At 30.5% G+C, this 20428-nt stretch overlaps 1 protein-coding gene across 2 annotated transcripts; it reads left to right on the forward strand.

Annotated features, from left to right (window-relative positions):
* The first annotated feature begins 8988 nt into the window (after positions 1 to 8988).
* LOC114394129 (inactive protein kinase SELMODRAFT_444075-like) lies at positions 8989 to 16178 on the forward strand. Of its 2 annotated transcripts, XM_028355721.1 has the most exons (9): positions 8989 to 9300; positions 9616 to 9749; positions 12362 to 12456; positions 13467 to 13687; positions 13760 to 14539; positions 14671 to 14831; positions 14992 to 15068; positions 15146 to 15467; positions 15566 to 16178. In XM_028355721.1, the coding sequence occupies exons 1-9, from the start codon at positions 9102 to 9104 to the stop codon at positions 15713 to 15715; spliced, it is 2139 nt and encodes a 712-aa protein (XP_028211522.1). In that variant the 5' UTR covers positions 8989 to 9101; the 3' UTR covers positions 15716 to 16178. The 2 variants fall into 2 exon arrangements, with proteins under 2 accessions (XP_028211522.1, XP_028211521.1); XM_028355720.1 differs by having other exon boundaries at positions 13467 to 14539.
* Positions 16179 to 20428: the final 4250 nt, after the last annotated feature.

Below are 20428 nucleotides of genomic sequence, written 5' to 3' on the forward strand. Positions count from 1 at the left end.
ATTCAAGAGACAACCAGTCTCTTGAATACAACTTACTTTCTAAGATGAACAGAAAGATTTATCTCCTTTAAATTAGATAATACAATTTGATGTTTCTGGATGAACTCTCAATAGATTTGCAAGTGTTTGCCCAAGAGTTGTTGAGAGAGCATTTGACAATGAAGTTCTCTTAGAATATCTCTCTCTTACTTTTCGAAGTCAGACACACACATATATATAAGCCCTTTGTGCCTTTTCAAAATGATTTGAAGAGATGTCTTTTCAAAAAGCTTTTTCTGAAATTCTTCACTGGTAATCGATTACACAGTTATATTTTGAAGGGTCATGACTTTTCAAATTGAATTTCAAGAGTTCTGTTGCTGGTAATTGATTACACATCAATGGTAATCGGTTATAGCTTTTAAATTCAAATTTCAAAACCTTTTTAAAAGCTTTTTTTCAAAATTGTCTTCTGGTAATCGATTACACTGCCTGGTAATTGATTATCAGAGCCTTGACATGTTGGAAACAATGTGTTTTGAGACAAAAGCTGATCTTGAATGAATCTTGAAGCAATGCTTGTTTGTTGAAGCAACCTTGTCTTAATCTTGAAGCAATGTTTAACCTTTGAATGTTTGTTGAAATGATCTTGAAAGCAACCTTGTTTGATTATTCTTTGACATCATCAAAATCATGTATTCATACATTCACAAAAGATGAATGTCCTAATCGCTTATGCCATTGCCAAATATCTCTTTTATTTTTAACTTGTGTTTCATCATTTATAGAGTGAACTAGTGCTTTTCCTTTGGTATATTAAGAATTACCTTCAAGATAGTATAATCCTTCACTTCTTTTACCACTGTCAATCTACTCCTTTGTATGTATATTCTATAGAGTAGAATATGTGGGAAAGAACAAGAAAACACAATTATGGGACTTGGTTAATTGACTAACAGAGAGAAGATTGCAATTGAGAGAAGAAACAAAATAAAAAGCACCTCAGAAATGGATAACAAGGGAGAAATGGATATTGTACCCCTACTCATAATCGGGGAAGAAACACCATTAGCGTTTATAATGACTGAAACAAAACTGTTAGAGGAAAACTGTGTAAACATATTTCTATCACAAGTCATATGGTTTGTTGCACTTGTATCAATTATCTAATCACTACCCTTAGTAACAATAGAAAAATCTCAAATTGGTTGAAATGTACCTGATTTAGCAACAAATCCAGTAGTAGTGGTGGAGTTGTCCTTGGGAGACTCCACTTTTTTTTCCTTTTGGGTGCCATTCAGGATAATCGTATAGCTTAAAGCAAGTATCCATAGTATGGTTGGTTCTATTACAATGTGTGCATTTACGATTTGTTTTCTTGGAGTTGGTTGACTTTTTGCCGATTTGCCTCAATGCTTGATAGCCATGGCAGCGCCTTCATTCTATGTTCCACTAAGCATGGCTTCTTGGATATTTTCCTCAATGCAAACATTTGCATACACTATTTGTATACTAGGGAGTGGTATGGTTGCAAGGATTCGACCATGTACACCATCCAAATGTGAATCAAGTCCAGCTAAGAAGATGTATACTAGTTGGGCATTCAATTTGTCGGTATACGTCTTTACATCTTTAGAGCATTCCATGGTACAATTCTTAATCTCATCAATTTCCTGCCACAGTTTCTGTAATTTTGCAAAATAAGAAACAATAAGACCTTCATTCTATTTAACAGATAGTACCTCACAATAAAGTTGTTACGCCTTTGAAGCATCTTAACTTACTGAGTAAGTTGCTTTGACAGAATCCCAAATCTTCTTGGTTATAGGTAAATGTTAACTCATTGGAAAATGTACCAATTTGTCACAAGTAGTAAAGTTAAAATAGAAGCTTAAGTGTCAAATCCGAAAGGACTTTGGTTGTACTCAAGTGATGCAAACTCAATTATTAAACAATGAGAAGAAGTAGAAGATATAGGGTATTCTAAGTGTGAAATTTGGAGTGAGAAAGAAAGAAAATGATAATAAGAAAAATAAACAATAATTTAAATGCAAATGAATGAATTCAAAATGTAATAATGTTGGGACCTAGCATGCCAAAACTACTTGTAATAAAATGCTAATGATTTTTTCTATCTAATGAAATCTCTATTTCCACTTACATCTAATAAGATACTCTATCTTTGATTTCATGCATGAAGAACCTAGTTTATTTATCCTTTTCTCCCAAATTTCTTTGCAGAGATAAAAATAACAAACAACATTAGGATAAGAGATGCAAAAATTGGGCGAAACAAATACCAATCTATTTCTAGCAATGAATTTATTTTGATACTCTTCTCGAGTTCTTTAGAAAACAATCATTTTTCAATGCATTACCCTCTAAATATTATATGAATGATCATATCATAATAAACATAAAGCACAAAGAAGAATAATAGAAACAAAATTGTATTAAATAGATAATGGAACAAAATTACATTACAAGAATTTGGTCTGTCTGGTGCTCAACAAAGGGTTTAGCCTCTCATAGTCATGACAAAATGATCCATTTTAATTGTTTTAAATAAATCAATGATTAGGATAAAATTTTAAAAAAATAAAAGATATAAAAATAAAATAAAAGATTCTAATTCAAACCAAGTTTCAAGTACTCTAGCCATAGTCAATATAAAAATTAAAAGAAAACCATATTTAATAATGTAAACGTGGAATCGTAGGATGATGAAACTTGTTCACGTGAGTTTCCAATTTTGCCATCAATTATTCTTCTTCTAATTTTTATTTACAAAAAATTATACTTATTTATTTATTTAAAGATTTAAAATAGTATTAATTATATTATCATTCTGATGATATTTTTATTGTTATCATAAATTTTAATATAAATAAATATATTAATTATATTTCTAGTTTGTTGTATTAATTTTAAAAGTGAATAAATGAAAAGAAGGGAAAATAATTAATACTGACGGTAGCATGATTTTCTCTAAAATGGTCCATAGAAGATGCAGTCACACGTCACAAACGTGGTCCTTGGAAGATGATCAACATTCATTCATTATGTCATAACTACGACCACATGGTATCGGCGAGATCAATCGTGTCTGAAAACGATTGTCACAGTGCATGCTTATTTTTTGTTTTCGTTTCTGTATATATGTATGGCTCATGTGACTGAGTTTGTTGTCACAGTCGATTAGTCATCTTTCACCAATTTTTACCTTATCCGTCAAGATCATCTATATATCATTTAGATCTCAATAGTAATCTATTGAATCGAGTAGGGTAAATACGAACGAAATTTACTCCAATAAATTATCTAATAATCAAATAACTAAATTTCACATCATATTAATTTTGGTGCTGAAGGACTTTAGTTGTCTTCTTGAAATAATATATGGATATTTCATCTCAATCTAAAAGATATACTATTAGTTATTAACAATATAATTAACATTAGAAATTAAGTGTATGTTTATTTCAATAATTGATAAAAAAAATATTTTAATTAAATTAATAATTTAATTTAAATAATTTTTTTATTCATGAATTAAATACTTTGATAATGTAGTTTTTTTCTTACATAATCCTCTAATCACATATTATCATATATAATAAATTTGTTAATATTTATAATAATTATCTTAAAAGTCATTTCAATTCTAAAAAATAATTTTTTATTAATTGATAATATATATTTTTATTTTTTCTACATTATTCATGATAAGTAAATTCTAAAATTAATTTTAAATAATCAAACACAATTATATATGTATATTTAAATTAATTTCAATAACATTTTATATTAAAATGTTTTATGATTAAAAAATTCATTTCTTGTCATAGAATAACCAAATCTCTAGCTAGAAAATGGAAATAGATCACCACTTGCTAGTTGTGATATTTTTTTTTCTTGAGTTAGAAATCACATGTATTTTCAACTCACTTGTCAAATAAAAATCATTGTCACTTATATATCAATCCTTTGATTGGGTTGAAGATTTAAGAATTGTGCCGCACGCATGTCACTTCTAGAGCAAAGTACACTAATTATTTAATCAACCTCTCTGGTATTTCTGGATTTAATATAGCAGGATATTAATATTTCATCAATGTGTTGATCATGTAAATGGATATTTATCATGTGATAGAAGAAAAAATAAACGCATCCATTTAATACTGATAAACGCATTCATTTTCATATTAGTATATATTATTTTAATTATAAAAATATTATGCTATTTTTATTTTATTTTCTAATTTACATATTTATATGGAAAATAATTTTTAATTATTATTTTTTAAATAAAGTGAAAACAATATAAAACTTATGGGTTACTTGTCACCAGAGACGAATGCAGGGAGGGGCACGTAGGGGCTTAGCACGTCCTTCCTCCCTCAAATTTCTTTCCACCGTACATATATATATATATATATATATATAATGATATTATTTTAAAAAAATATTATGAATAATATATATAATAATAATTAATAATAAATATATTACATCCACTGAAATAAAATAATATACACTACTGATTATATACTAATATTTTTAATAATATATTGCTACTAATTATAATTTTGTATTATTATATGTCACATTTACCTATTGACAATAATTATTATTAACTATATATATATATATATATATATATATATATATATATATATATATATATATATTAAATTATAGTTATAAAATTAAATGATTTATAGTTATTATTATATTTGATGATTTTTTTTATTGTGAGATTATTATTGTGAATCCTATTTGATTGTTATTGTGTTGTGAGACAAAAAATCTTTCAAAACTTAAAAATGAATTATAGGAATTATAAAAACATGTATTTCTTTCTTTTTCTTTTGTATCATTTAAAATAAAAATAATTTTAATTTTATGTGTAAAATTAAAAAATAATTTTATAAAAATCATTATTTATTAAATATTTATTTAATAGAAGTTAGCTAGATATTTAATTAAATAATTAAAATGAAATAAAAAATCCAGTCCCTTTAATAGTTCTTGGATCCGTCCCTTCTTGTCACTTGTCAGACTTAATAAAAAGGAGTTAGATATTGTATCTTTTTGCATGTCAAACATAAATTTCATTAGTTGATTATGTTCACCTTAGTCCTCTTGTACGTAGCAGACTCGTAAATCACTTCCATGTGTCCTTATTCTCAACATCAACAATGACATGCATCTGCTTATATTTGATTATTGGTATCTTGTCCAATTGTAAAGGGTAACTGCCCATTATAATAACCTTTCGAAATCCAACCATCTACGCCAATAAATGGCCTACATCCAACCTTAAACTCTTTTTTATATTCATCCAAACTTACATAAAAGCCTTTGGAACTATATATATGAACGAAGATACAGTCATTCTTTATTTTTTACCCTTAGGTTGCTCCTTATAAGCTCATTTGTATAATTCTAAATATGCCCCTATTGTTTCGTTATACTCCCTTCAATCACTTCCCTTACTTCTTTCGAAGCCATAAATATAATAGGTTTCACCAATATGCACATGCAAGTTCCTTTTTAAGTACGCCTTAATATTGCATGTAGGTAAGAGAGTAGGCCAAATTTTGATATTTTATGAAAGTTTCTTAATTAACACCTACTTCATTCCACTCATAATATATTTCTCAGCATTCATTTTCTTGGCATTTTGTTTTAGTTCTAACCTTATCATTCTTTACCCACTTAATTTACTTGCCATGGAATATTTTAATTGTAATATTCCTTCACAACATTCTTTTAGCTCTTCAAATCGGAGTGTAGATTCTCAGCAGTATATTATACAGCAGTATTTGAAGCAGTAAAATCTTTATATTGGTCAATCTTAATCTTAAATTGTATGCCTAATGACACCAAATTCATTCCATATAAAAGTTTATTATTAAAATGCTGATTGGTACATTTATGAATAATATAGAAAATAAATTTGATATAATTAGGTGTATGATTTAAAGTTAAGATTAATCAATAAATTTTTTATTACTCTAAACACTGTTCTAATCCATTGCAGAGAATCCGTACTCTTCAAACCATTGTACTCCATTCTAATCCCGTAATGCATATAACCATATTGTCCTCCTTCATTGAATGAAGGTGACACTGACACACGTCTTGCTCTCCCTTTATATTCATCATTAGTGTTGTTTGGACTACTTAGTTCTTTAGAATCGTATGTTGCAGATGTATCAGAGTCTTCCTTATTAACCATAGGAGGAGGGCTTATAGCGGTTGCCCTTTGCACTTTCACAATCATTCGACATCTCTTCGATCATTTTCAGTTTGTTGATTTTATACTTCCACATTAATATTTACTTCTTCAACCTCAATAGAAAGTCCATAAATAAACTCGACATCCTCGCTTAAAATATCAAGAATTGTGATAACAACGTAATTGAAAAAAAAAAATAGTTCATTGAACTAATTAAAAGTTACCAAATAATTCAAGAATTAATCTACAAAGTGATCTAAATGTCATTTTTATATAAATCACAAATATCTTTTACTTCTATAAAAAAATAATCATACTCGAATAAAACTATTGTGAATACTAAGTCTTTCTTTCCAACATTTAATATAATTAAATATCTAAAATTTAAACTCAAAATATTTAGTTAAATTAGAGCAGTTCACATAATTAATCCACACACTTATGTAATATTGCCAAAATCTTTGTTGATACTACTGTCACAGCCATCATGCCCCGTTGTGCCTCACTTGTCCTTGAGCAAGTATCCACCCAACGAGTCTTTAAGCTAGTAAGGCCATTTTGTTTTTTTTTTCACCATAAATTAATGCGGAGTATTTATTAACTCTGCTGTGCATGATAATTTTCATTATATAATCTGACCGATTATCGTTAATGGATTAATTTTTCTTTCTGTTCTAGAAAAGACTTTCTCGTAACGGAGACGATCTAATCCAGAACATTGAAGTGAAGTATAAAGTTTAATATACTTTTCAAAGTCACAGGGAAAAAGTCTTCGTATCACAACTCTATCTGATCTAGGTATGTACACTTTTAAATTATGTTTGTTTTTCATTCATCCATGAAGCTCAAATTTTAGACTATTTAATAAATTAAACTCACTTTTACTCATATCAATAACATGTTGTGCCATGTATGGCCATATATATAATTTTCCGGTTCAGTTAGCAACGGAAGCAACTTAATTAACTGATCTAACTCTTATGGTGCGTTGATATGCATTCATTGGAATGAAACGAATTTTCGTATCATTACTTCATTTGTCCACCAAAAAAACTACTCATCGTTAGATGCTGATATATATTCTTAAAACTTATAAACTATATAGTCTTTGTCTCTTTCAGACTTTAATTTTAGTTACACAAAGAAAAACCTTGTTTTACTTCAGTCTTTGAATTCTTAAAATCGAACCTGGAATCTTTAAATTATTACTCAGTTAATAAAATATAATTAATGGTTAAATTAATAATAGAGTTGATTTTAATTTTTTGTTAAATTAATTATGGGGGTTACTTATTATTATGGAAGAATTCATTTTTTATTCTTGAATTATTTTTTTGGGTTTTTTAATACATGCAATGACTTTTTTTCATTTTTTGTTGTGATAGAAATTTATTTGAGTTTTTTGGATTTTACTTTCACACATAAAAAAACTCAGAACCTCTATTTTCCCTCACTTATATTAAAAAAAAATATTTGTTGAAAAAAGAAGAATTCTTGAAAATTCTTCCCCTAAAACCTCCAACATAAAAAAATCTTAAGCTCAAGACCCATTAAGCACGTTCTTATTGGGAGCTTGAAAAAGTACATCCATAACGGCTTATTTTGATCTGAAAGTTTTTTTAGATGATCTGAGAGTTTAATATGGCATTTTTATATTATAAATTAATATATAATTATAATATAGTTTTTTATTAAAAATATTTTTTTATAAAATTAATGGCATATAGATAAATATTTATTTTATAAAATACTTAGACTAAAAATACTAGTTATACATAAAAATAGATTCATTTAGCATGTTAAAGTTGCTAATATAAACACTAAATCAATTTGTTTCCATCAAAATTAAATTTTGTCATCTTTGCTGTATGTAGTATAAGTCAAACCTGAGTACCAATATGTCAAGTTAGCAACTTAAGATATGAGACTAGTAATTCCCTTCATAAAAATGGACCCAACTTAACTTACATACCAACTTTACAGTAAATTAATATTTAAACGGACTTGGCATTGTGTTTTAAAAATTAATGTGAAATAAATAATTAAAAAATTAATTAATTTCATAAACTCAATGTCGGTTTGGTTTAGACTTTAGAGTGAGAAAAAATCAAATAGAATTAATTTTAAATAATTAAAATAATTAATTAGAATGTGTGTTAAAATACTCGGAAGAAATAGCCTATTAACATGGACATATATAGTGCATGATAAGGAATTTGAATAGTTTGTAAACGTTTTAAGTTCAATTTTTGTTACCGTGGTAAAAAAAAAAATTAGAAAAAAAATATTATTCATGATAATTCTAATTACTTCAAGGAGCGGAATACTTGTTGTCCCGTAAATAAAAAAAAAATAATTACAAATATATATATATATATATATATATATATATATATATATATATATTATTTAATATTACCGTAATTTTGATTTTAAATTGGAGATTAATTTTCGATCGAAACTTAAACTTAATTATAAGTATATATTTTTCACCTAAAAAAACTATACATTTTTATATTATAACATTTTACATGACATGATTTATTTCTTTGTTGTTTTATATAGACACGATTTATTTGACATTTATATTTAGTGGCCTAGAATTTGAATTTCCTTTGTGCTACGTCAGACATCAGCAGCCTCAGCAGGCCCCTCCCCTCCCAAGCAATAACTAAGGAGGAATGATAATTGGAAACTGTGGTTAGGATAACCAAACCAGGGTTAGGAATTGCCAGTTGGAGACATGGGGGCTTCAAATTAAGTCCACAAAATAATGCAACAACGATCAAGCTCACACACTCACACGCAACGCAATGCATCATACGTGAACCCACGCACCCGATCCAAACCAAACCTTTTCACACTCAACTAAGTACCAATGCTAAGAGACGAAAGCGTGGGTTCTAGAAGCGCCAGGCACAGCGCCACCGCCACCGCCACCGTCTCCAACAAGGTTCTCGTTGCCGTCAAGGCCGAGAAGGTCATCTCCAACACCGCATTAGCCTGGGCTCTCACTCATGTCGCTCACTCCACCGACTCCATCACGCTCCTCGCCGTTTACTCTTCTCACAAAACCGGTACCTCTGTCTTTATCTCTCTCTCTCCGTAAATCTCAATTCCGTTAAATTCTATTCAACTTTAATCGCAAAATTAAAGTCAGTTACATGCAGGTATTTGTGTGATTTCAGTATTATTATTATTCTCTAATTAGAATTAGATTTTCATCTCAATAATTCGTGTAGTAAAATTCTAACTCTGATCTGAGAACAACACTGAAAAAATAGCTGTCAAATTGTAGTATTTAAGTTTTGTTATAATTCTTATAAGTTGAATTGGCTTAGAGTTTGAACTAATTATATATGTGTGTGGATGTGGATTGTTTCTATCTGCAGGCAGAAGGTTCTGGAATTTTTCGAGACTGGCCGGAGACTGTACGAACGGACCGGCGGGAAAGTTGCCGGAGCAAATTTCCGATATCTCCGAGTCCTGTGCTCAGATGGTGCTTCAGCTGCACAATCAAATCGAGGTAACTTTGAAGTTTAATTTGATTTATCTGAATTACAGAAAAATAAAACTATATATGATTTACTACTGAGTACTTACGGTGTAGCTGCCTGTACCCGATTTTCTGTATATCAGATATAACTATAATGTTGATGTTAAAATTGACGAATTATATGCACTCGCATAAACCGCAAACCCGTACCCGCTCTGTAACTGGTACTTTCCACCACCTTTCTCTTTCAAGTTGTTGCCTCAGTTCTTAACGTATAGTGAGACGAAAAGGACTGAGTTTTCCACCTGGTTTTTTACTTGATGATTTTTTTTTTTTGTTTTTGACAGGATTGATGAATTTGTTGTTTATAAATTATTTTTTCCGTTTTTTAAAAAACCCTTGTGTGACTTTATGACCATATTCACGCTGTCGTTTTTGTCTCATTCTCTTTCTTTCGGGGACGGAGACGTATATTTCAAGCATTAATGCTATGTTTGCATTACAACTAAAAATATTTAAACAAACAAGGGAAAAAGAAATATAAATTAAAGAAAAATATAATAGAGAAGACTTATTATATTTAATTAGTTGAATACAAATAAGAATGGAAGAAATATATTCTTTTTCTGTTTATTTAGATAAGTAGAACAATAACTAGAAATGTATAAATTGTATTACTTTTATACTAATTATAAAAATTAAATTTAAATAAAAAAATTAAATATTTACTATTTTATTTTTATTAATATAAAATTATTTATTATTTTTAGGATATAAAAAATATTTACTTTTTTAAAAAAAGTTTAAAAAATTCTTCCATTTTACTTCTCTAAAAATAATCAGTAAATATTTTATATTTTCATTTAATTTTCGTTATATCTATCTTCTCTATTTAAACGCGAACAGATATAGAATCAAAGTATGCCAAATTATTGTGCCAATTATTTATATACTATTATATATTTTGTGTCAATTCTATATCAATAATTTTTGCTAACAATTTTTGTCCTTTTTACATCAATCATTTAAAATGTGTTATATATATATATATATATATATATATATATATATATATATATATATATATATATATATATATATATATTCACCAAAAAAGATAATGTATGTGCCCTCAATTTTGCTTTTCAGTAACTTGTCAGAGTTGAGGAAGTTTCTGATCTCTTCAAAGTTGTACCAGCTTGACTTAGTTTGTTCGATTCGTATATGCTTTTGAAATCTTGTCTTTATAATAGAGGTCATGATTTATCAATAATTGGACATGCACATGGATTCGTAGACTAAATATTTTAAACAATGCTTTTTTTTTTTTTTGCTGAATTTTTTAAACATGCTTGTCTATGTATGGTAGAGGAAAAGGGAAAAGAAATTTTATATTTATATACTGTGTTAAGGGGAAAGAGTTGGTTGTAGTTAGTTTTACTGTGTCAGACTACGTACACTCATGATTATAATATCTCTCTATACATCTAATTTTGTGAACACAAATAGATGAAGAGTATTTTTCTTTTTTGCTTTCAAATTTCTTTCATTGATTTTTACTTTTCCTCATGCTACACCCCTAATATCCACTTCGGTATTGGAGCTATAAGCTCACCATGGTTCCTAGACTTGAATATTCAAGATGTCAATTCTCTCAACACCAAACTCCATTAATCTCGTTGAAGAAAACTTTTTAATGTGGTAGCAGCAAGTGCCAGCAAAAACTCGAGAGGTTTGAAGCTCAATAAGTATATTAGAGGCGATGCAATCGCTAGAAAGTATCGCAGCATGAACATGAAGAAATTGATGATAAATATCTAAATTATGAGCAACAAGATTAGTTAGTTGCGGGTGGCTTGACTACTTGTTTCGATGTCACAACCAATTTCTCACGGAAATGGAGGAATATATTGGTGTTCTCACTCCAAATTTAAAAAAGATTAGAAGTCTATTTTGCATTGCAAAGAAGACCTAAAATCAAGAAACTCAAGCTGCAATTGCAAATGAATTTTCACAAAGAAAATGGATTGTTTATTCATTACATGGGATAAAAATTGGATGTTGAATACGTAAGAAGGGATGAATTTCACTAGAAACGGCAACTGAATAAAAAAAACACTCACGACGAATAGGTTTTCTTGTCCATCACATAGGTTTGATACACACTTTTTATTATAATTTATGATTAGGATTTGAAAGATCTTTTGGTATGTATTTTATTGAGTTATATTTTATTGAGTTAGATGTTACACTTGTTACTATTTTTTCATAATAAATTTGAATATTAAAATAATATTTAGTTTGTATCACTAGTTTTCAAGACAAAAAACACATGAAAATATTTTATTTGATTAAAGTGTATATAACAAATATAAGAGTATATAGATACACATTAGAAATGGGTGTGGGCACTAAAATTATAAATTTATAATCTTAAGCGAAGCTACGTATGATTACGAGGGCAAATCTTTTCCTAAAGTGTGAGATATGAATACGTGTTCTCTCAAATTCTATACATTGCCATTCCTACTTTTTCTTGAGAATGCATTTGTTCAAATGACATAGTAAAACGGCTACTATATATCAAGGTATGACATAGTATATTTGCTGAATTGACTTTTTCTATTATTCCTAAAATCCAGGTTAGGGTGAAGATTAAGGTGGTCACGGGTACTCCCAGTGGTGCTGTGGCGGCTGAAGCTAGATGGAGCGGTTCCCATTGGGTCATACTGGACAAGTAATTAAACATGAAAAAAGTATTTCTTTTTTTCTGAGCTATTATTAGTTTCTTTAGTTGATTGTAAATGTTTTCTCATTTCTTCTATGCATGCCCCGTCGATGAGTCAATTAGCTTTGCATAACACGTTGGTGGGTGGGTGACGAGAAATTATTACAAGTCGAAGATTATTAAGTGTTCATACTTCATACCTCCACTAAACTAAATACACGTATTCAAATTTTTTAATTCAAGAAAAATATTAATAATATTTATTTATGTGTCATTTAAAAATTAATGAATATGATGATAGTTGTGGGCTACCTAATTAGTTTACTGGGTGACCTCTTCTGCAATTTATCTACATAGCATTGACTTTGTGTTTTAGTATTACTCTGATTAATGAATTGACTTCTTTATTGTCCCTTTTTAAATTGTTCATTCGAAACGATATTGTTTTCATAATTTTTATGGAGTGGGTTCACGATTAAATATTAACACAAATGTTATGCGACGTTGTTTTAGATGGACAATACAGGGGTAGCTTGAAAAAGAACAACAAAGAAACTAGATCCAGGCTCATTAGACATACTTGAGATTGAGAACTTTATATTACCCAATTGCATGAGGTTAATCATTCAATTGATATATGCATTGAATAGCCTCCAACTATTGTCTAACCAATTAGTATTACCAACCGGTAAACAAAAAAAGCAACCTATTGCATTCTTTTCCCACTTAATTCTTTGCTAGGTCCAGTTAACATTTTAATTATTTTTTTTGGTACGAAGTTAACATTTTAATTAATAAAGCGGATAACATATTTGTAAACGTTTGGAAATTATATTTGAGATTCGAATGGACATTGCCCTTATTAGGATTTGATTGAACAACTGCATCACATATCTTCCAATAAAAAAAAAAAACAATCCTATTAGAAACAAGCGGAATTTTTCGGAGCTGCATTGCCAAATGCCAAATGATAAATATATGAGAAATTTGTTGATGAATACCTTACGTTGCTGAAACAGGAAATTAAAGCAAGAGGTAAAGCATTGCACGGATGAACTCAACTGTAGCATAGTGGTGATGAATGGTTCACAGGCAAAAATCCTCAGGCTTAACTTACGGTCTTCCAATGAACTTCAAACTCCTTTTTTCTCTGCTAACTCTTCACCAGGTATAGAAATTGCAAAGCTAAAAGGCAGAAGATTGAAGCATTCTACCCCAGTGGGTAGCCCTGAAGAAGCAGGTACTTCTGTTACAAGAAACATAGGAGTAAATTCAGTGTCAAGTTCTGACTCGACAACTTCTCTTTTCCTAGTCTATGAACAAAACCCTCTGTACGAGGGTCAGGGCCCTGAGAAAAGAACAGACGAATCAATCAACGAACCAACAAAAGATTTTCATGTCCAGCCACCATTATACTTTGATCTTGAAAGAGATAGCCCTCCCCCTTCATGGACACGTCCAGCATCATCTGTGGCCAGTGATAACAAGACTATATTTTGGATTCCTCAAAACCACAATATTGTAGACAAGTTTCAGAAAACTAAAAACAACAGTGTTATCCAAAGAACTAAATCCCCAACTTCGAAAACTTTACTTGAGAATTTTATACGTTGTGATCAAGAGATATGGACAAATGAACTTGGGTTTGACCAAGCTCAAAGTAGAAGTTATGTCCCCAACTTGGGCATCAGAGATAATAACTCAGTTCCTTTGGGCAGAACTACCTCTATACCTCCTCCCTTATGCTCACAGTGTAAGAATAAAGCACCAGTATTTGGAAAGCCTCCAAAACGGTTTTCTTACAAAGAGCTAGAGGAAGCTACTGATATGTTCTCGGATGAGAATTTTTTGGCTGAAGGTAGATTTGGTGTGGTCCACCAGGGAATACTCAAAGATGGTCAGGTTGTTGCGGTGAAACAGTTGAAGTTTGGTGGTTCTCAAGCAGATCTTGATTTCTGCAGGGAAGTTCGGGTTTTGAGCTGTGCACAACACAGAAATGTTGTGCTGTTGATAGGATTTTGTATAGAGAGCAATTTGAGGATATTAGTCTATGAGTACATATGCAACGGATCCTTGGACCTCTACTTATATGGTATTTACTAACTTTCTTTATTTCAAATACTTATTCAGATCCCTCTCTCTTTTTTTGGCTTTTTAATTAGTATTTGAATGTTCTATCCAACAATCCTATGAGAGTTACGTAGTTCAATGCTTGATTAACAGGAGATGAGAGTATGCCTTTGGATTGGAACTCACGCTTAAAGATAGCAATTGGAACTGCACGAGGCTTACGCTACCTTCATGAAGATTGTAGAGTTGGGTGTATAGCGCACAGAGACCTTCGACCCAAAAATATTCTCGTAACACATGACTTTGAACCTATGGTAACTTACTTGCCCTTCTGCATTTTTTTCGCCAAAGGTTGACTTCCAATTATTTTTTTTTTTTGCAATTGTTCAATTTTTAACGATAATGGTTCACAGATCAAACACAAATAAATAACTGCTGTTAAATCTATTCATTTACCAATTACCTTTCGTATAGGTGGCTGATTTTGGGCTTGCTAGATGGCACTCAGAATGGAATATAGATACTGAAGATCGCGTTATAGGAACTTCAGGGTATTTTTCCTGCTTTATCATTAAGATATTGGACATCATAGTTTTGATTCTAATCAAGGTTACCTTACATAAACTAGGTATCTTGCACCGGAGTATCTTGACGCTGGAAACCTTACATATAAAGTAGATGTATATGCATTTGGAATTGTATTATTAGAGTTAATAACAGGTCGAAGAATTAGCGAGTTGGAACAGTTCAATGGACACTCGTATCTTTCTGAATGGTTTCATCCCATACGCATGTTAGAGCCCGGTCATATCTTACAAAACGTTCGTTCTCTCAAACCATGCTTTGATTCTAAGGAGTCAGTGGAATTTAATCTTCAGTTGCAAGCCATGGCACGGGCTGTTTCGTTGTGTCTACGTGTGGATCCTGATGCAAGACCCCCAATGTCAAAGGTATGATTTGCATAATTGAGAAGCTGGTTGCATAACTGACAAATTTCCTTTTTAATATATTGAGAAAGTTTTTTTTGTTTTTTTTAATGTGATTGTAGATCCTGAGAGTGTTGGAAGGGGGTAATCCAGTTCGTCCTATGGGTTTAGACATCAATTCAGTTGGCAACACAAGTGGCCATTTAAGTGGTTTGAAGTCGCACACTCCACCAAAAGGTACAATAAATCATTCCCGTAGACTATCACATTGATCATTGTTTCGGCTCTTTGGGCTAGCTAGAGGATCTATTGTTGGCAATATAGTTCTGTTTGTGAGCTGCATAGTATCAGTTATCCATTTGAAACGTGGAACTCTCTCGTACGCTTATAGAAACTTTCAGACAAGCACAGCACCTGGTGGAAATTAGTAAGAATTAAGAAGTCATTATGTTAGCATTCTCATTAAAAAAAAAAAAAATTGGTTTGTAATTTGGAGGGGGGGTTCTGCAGCCTTGTAATTCCTAACTCACCATTTTTTTAATAGCAAAAATTCATTTGACAGGGGATGCTTCTCTTTGCTCTATTTTGTCTTGGATCTAAAGGGAAATCCCCAAATTGATTGTTCACCGTAATTTTTTTTTTTTTTTTACGTACACCGTATTTTCTTCTTGCTTGAAGAAAATATATTAATTTTGAATACAAGGGTACTCAAGTCCTTTACAATTAGTTTGCTTCTATATTTTTGCCATTACAGTATCTATTAATTTTGTCCGTGTTATATTCACATTTCAAGCAACATTTTGTGTAAAATCGATAGATGGTTCTTTGCTCAATGCCCAATGGTAGTTTCATGTTAGTGAATGCCAAATGAATGTTGAAATCTGACATAGGAAGACAATCAAACGTGTTTGTCTTTGTCCTTTAAAGGTATACGTAAGGATGTTTTAGTAAGAATTTTATAACACCCCATTTTCTTTCTCTCTTCTCTTATATATATATTTGTATAACTCATGGTTTCTATTTCTGTGTGAGGTGTATTTATTTATTTATTTAATATTTAAAAAGGGGTGTTGTAAGTTTTTTTATTTAATGAAAATCTTTCCATACTTGCTTGTAGTTGTAGTGTTTTGCATAGTTGTTCAGGATTTTCTATGTAATGTTTAGTTTCTTTTTTTCATTTTTTTAGATGCTTGATACTATTTTGCTTGTTTTTTTTTTTTACTCAATAGTGGTAATCATTAGAACCAATAACATGTCCATATGCGGAGATGTCAAGAACTCAAGATCAATTGCAGCATCGTTTGATCTTTCCCATAAAAAAAAAAGAATTATTGTTATTACGAGTAATAAAGCATATTATACTTTGAAAGTGTATATTTAGAAAAGTTCCAGCTAAGACTTGATATTTAAGTATGTCCATTAGTGATTCGTTTTTTTTTAATTATTAAAAAAAAAACTAGCCTGCTATACTGATTCACACACTGATCATTATTCCAATATATCATAAAAGTAATTTTCTCTTGTGAAAATTAAAGATAAGGACAATTTTTTTTAAAAAAAAGTTGTTTAGATGTAATTAAAGATAGACATGTAAATATCACTAATGAAAAGTGAAGAACGATGGAGGATAATGTTGTTAATTTGGGAGATAGGAGAATTATTGTTATGGTTATTTAATATTTAGATAATTACATTCTTAAATATGTGGTAACCATGGTGGGAAGAATATTTTGTTGGAACTTAAAGTATCTTTGTGAGTTGGGTTTTAGAGGACACCATACATGATGTTCCAGCACAAGAACCTAGCTTTAGACGACACCTGTTGTTTCCAGATCAAATCCACAAACTCAGAATTCACCTCAATATGATGGGAATTGATCTTCAACAACAAGGTTCTATATGCTGATTTCACAGTATAAAGCCTTGTTGGATCCCCTTTCCACATTCCAGCATCCTTCACAATCTATTGTAATGGCGTCGCTTGAATACCATGCAAAAAATTGGTTAGTAAAGAAATCTCCCACTCGAACAGTCCCCATCTCCAACTTAACTTCCACACCTGCATCTCCCTAAAGAAATCTACCACTCGAACACTTCTTCTCTGAAACCAAATATAAGCGGGGGAATTGTTGTTTTAAGCATAGAACCCCGACCCAAATATGGTTCCAGAATTCCACGGCATCTCCATACCCAACTTTCCACCCACAGAGGTTATCAAACCCACATTTTCACCACAAGTAAGGCCTGAATCTCGCCACCACATTGAATCCCTATATGATCTCCTGCAAAACTTTCCACATGATTCTTTTCCATAGTTTGATTTCAAAACTTTGCACCACAAGTCCTCACCACCCGAGATCAACCTCCACCTCCATTTACCAAGGAGAGCTTGGTTGAAATGAACGATATTTTTTATTCCCAACCCCCCTTGATGTTTCGATAGGCACATAGTGTCCCACTTCACCCCATAAGAAGTTCCTTTGCAAGCATATCACCTTTTTTTGGCATCTTAAAGAACGAAAGGTGGGAAAGTGGTAAGGATGATAGAACCGAGTTGATGAGGCAAATCCTTCCCCCAATGGATCGGATAATGTTTTTTTGCCTCCACACCGACAACTTAAGGACTTCAACTTCCGCATCACCGGTTCCCACATAGCTTCATTCCTAGGATTTGTCCCTATGAGAAATCCTAGATAGACAAAAGGCACTTATATCAAGCCACGATTCAAGAAAGCCGCCGCTCTTAACTTAAAGTCCACTTCCCCACACCAATTGTTGTGAATTTACTTTTATGAAAATAATCTTCAAGCCGGAGACCACCTCAAAGCTCCTAAGAATACATTTTATACACCTCACATTTGCCATAGTTGCCATAGTCTTCTTACTTGTATATGGATGGGTATTTCTTATACCCTATTTAATGATAATATATTGTTTGCTGACCAAAAAAAAAATTGTACCCAGCAATGATAGGTTCAATTTTAAGAGTTGGTCGAAAGAAATCTACAAACGAAATTTGAGATATTCTAATCAATTTGTATGAGGTGGAGTAATTTGACACCATATTCTAATCAATTTGTACTCTTTGAAAGAGTGAATCCATGTCAGTAACAAATCACCTAAAACAATCTAAATACATTATTATTTTCTCAACTTACAATATCACATTTCAAAATAGTAGAAAATGAGTGTGCTAAACTTTTACTTCAAAGTTTACCAAATTCATATGATCAATTAATCATTAGCATAACAAATAACAACATCATCAAGGTTTACCAAATTCGTATGATCAATTGATCGTCATATATTTTTTTAATGACGTTGTTGGAGCTATTCTTAAAGAAGAATCCAAGCAAAATAATAAGGAAGATAGGTTGAAAAGTTCAAAGCAAATAAAAACTCCAATGATGACAAAATGCAAATCAATGAAACATGACTCAAAATCTGACAATGATGACTTGAGAAGACACTTGAAAAAAATATACAATAAAAAGAATGAATGAAAGAATTCTAAAGCATCAATCTCTCAAAGTTGGATTGCGAGTGTCTCATATATGGACAAATCATGTATAGCGAATGACTAATTAAGATTATGTTTTATCCTTCTAGGGTATGGACTAATTAGTCATTACATAATGGTAGAAGATTGGTATACTTTCTTGTAAAATGTATATTCGATCGACTTTAGAGTAAATAATATTTTAATCAATAATGCTGGTCATAAAGTGACATATATCTTCAATAATATTTTAACTTAGCAATTTTTGTAATCATGGTTCACATTTTTACTAGGCACTTAGTGAATAAATCAACTTTTATGTTCTTTTTATTCGTCTTCTTCTGAATCTGGTTCGCTTCTTTGACTCGAGATTATGTATCATTCTAATTTTATATTGAGCTATATGTTAAATACATTATTTTTTGTACTTTTAAGCCTCATTCACCTCTTTGACCGAAGAGGGAAGGCTTGTGTACCCTCCTTATTTTAGACTCGAGATATATGTGTATTAAATCCACAGTTCTAAACCGACTTTATCAAATATTGGGTCAATTTTTTAACAGCTCTTAGAACTTGGTCTATGAGCAAGCACGCTAATCATTATTGAGACATTTAAAGCATAAGAAGATAAGATCCACAATAAAAAGAGATCTCCCACAATTTAAATTCAAATAATTGCACAGAAAGTCGAGTTTAAATCTCTGTCAGACCTAAAAAATGAAGAGACAAAATTCACTTTTCAAATGCTCCAGTTGCAGGACATATCCAGAGCGTCACATGGAGTTTCCCATGACTAGAACAAAATGCGCATAACCTTCTTTTTCAGCCTTAAAAATATTTTTTAATCCCTTCCACCCCACGAAACCAAATAAAATTCAATTACCTTCAAATGATCGCGCATATTAGAAACAGACTAATTAGCGTCTAACGTATATATACCCACGTAACCCACGCACCATTAATTAATCATCTAACAACTCTTTAGAGAATGTTTACACGGATCCTCTGTTTGAACTTTGAATTATATCTCGTGAAATCATATGGCATGCAAATTTAAGGGGTTAATTAAGAAATACAGACATCTTACCAAATTTCTTATAGACTCGGATTCGTTGAATATTACAAAAGATAATACTACTAGTTTTATTTATTTATTAAAATTTACCACATGTTATTTTAAATTATATTTCAAACAACAAATCTTTTGCTTCACGTAAGACACACTTGTTTATCTAATAAAAATACTACGAATACATTTTTAATGTATTATTCTTCTTTTTTAATTGAGATTTAATGTATTCTTTTAAACATATTCTTTATTATTGATTAAAATTTAATATAAATCACAAACATTTGTAAGTTTCACTTGTTATTTAATGATTTTTTTTCGTAATTTGGTAATTTTTAATACATTTCAATAAATAATAATGTGCGTTAGAAAAAATATATTGTTTGCACTTCTTTTAAACATACATTTCAATAAATA

Source organism: Glycine soja, chromosome 17 (assembly GCF_004193775.1).
Source record: "Glycine soja cultivar W05 chromosome 17, ASM419377v2, whole genome shotgun sequence".
NCBI classification, from domain to species: Eukaryota; Viridiplantae; Streptophyta; class Magnoliopsida; order Fabales; family Fabaceae; genus Glycine; species Glycine soja.

What these genes read in the sequence shown, in the direction of transcription:
- LOC114394129 (XM_028355720.1), top strand. Translation starts at nt 9,102, where the DNA reads ATGCTAAGAGACGAAAGCGTGGGTTCTAGAAGCGCCAGGCACAGCGCC. An exon ending in CATTGGGTCATACTGGACAA is followed by an intron (nt 12,457 to 13,466) that starts GTAATTAAACAT and finishes TTGCTGAAACAG; the next exon opens with GAAATTAAAGCAAGAGGTAA. An exon ending in CGCGTTATAGGAACTTCAGG is followed by an intron (nt 15,069 to 15,145) that starts GTATTTTTCCTG and finishes TACATAAACTAG; the next exon opens with GTATCTTGCACCGGAGTATC.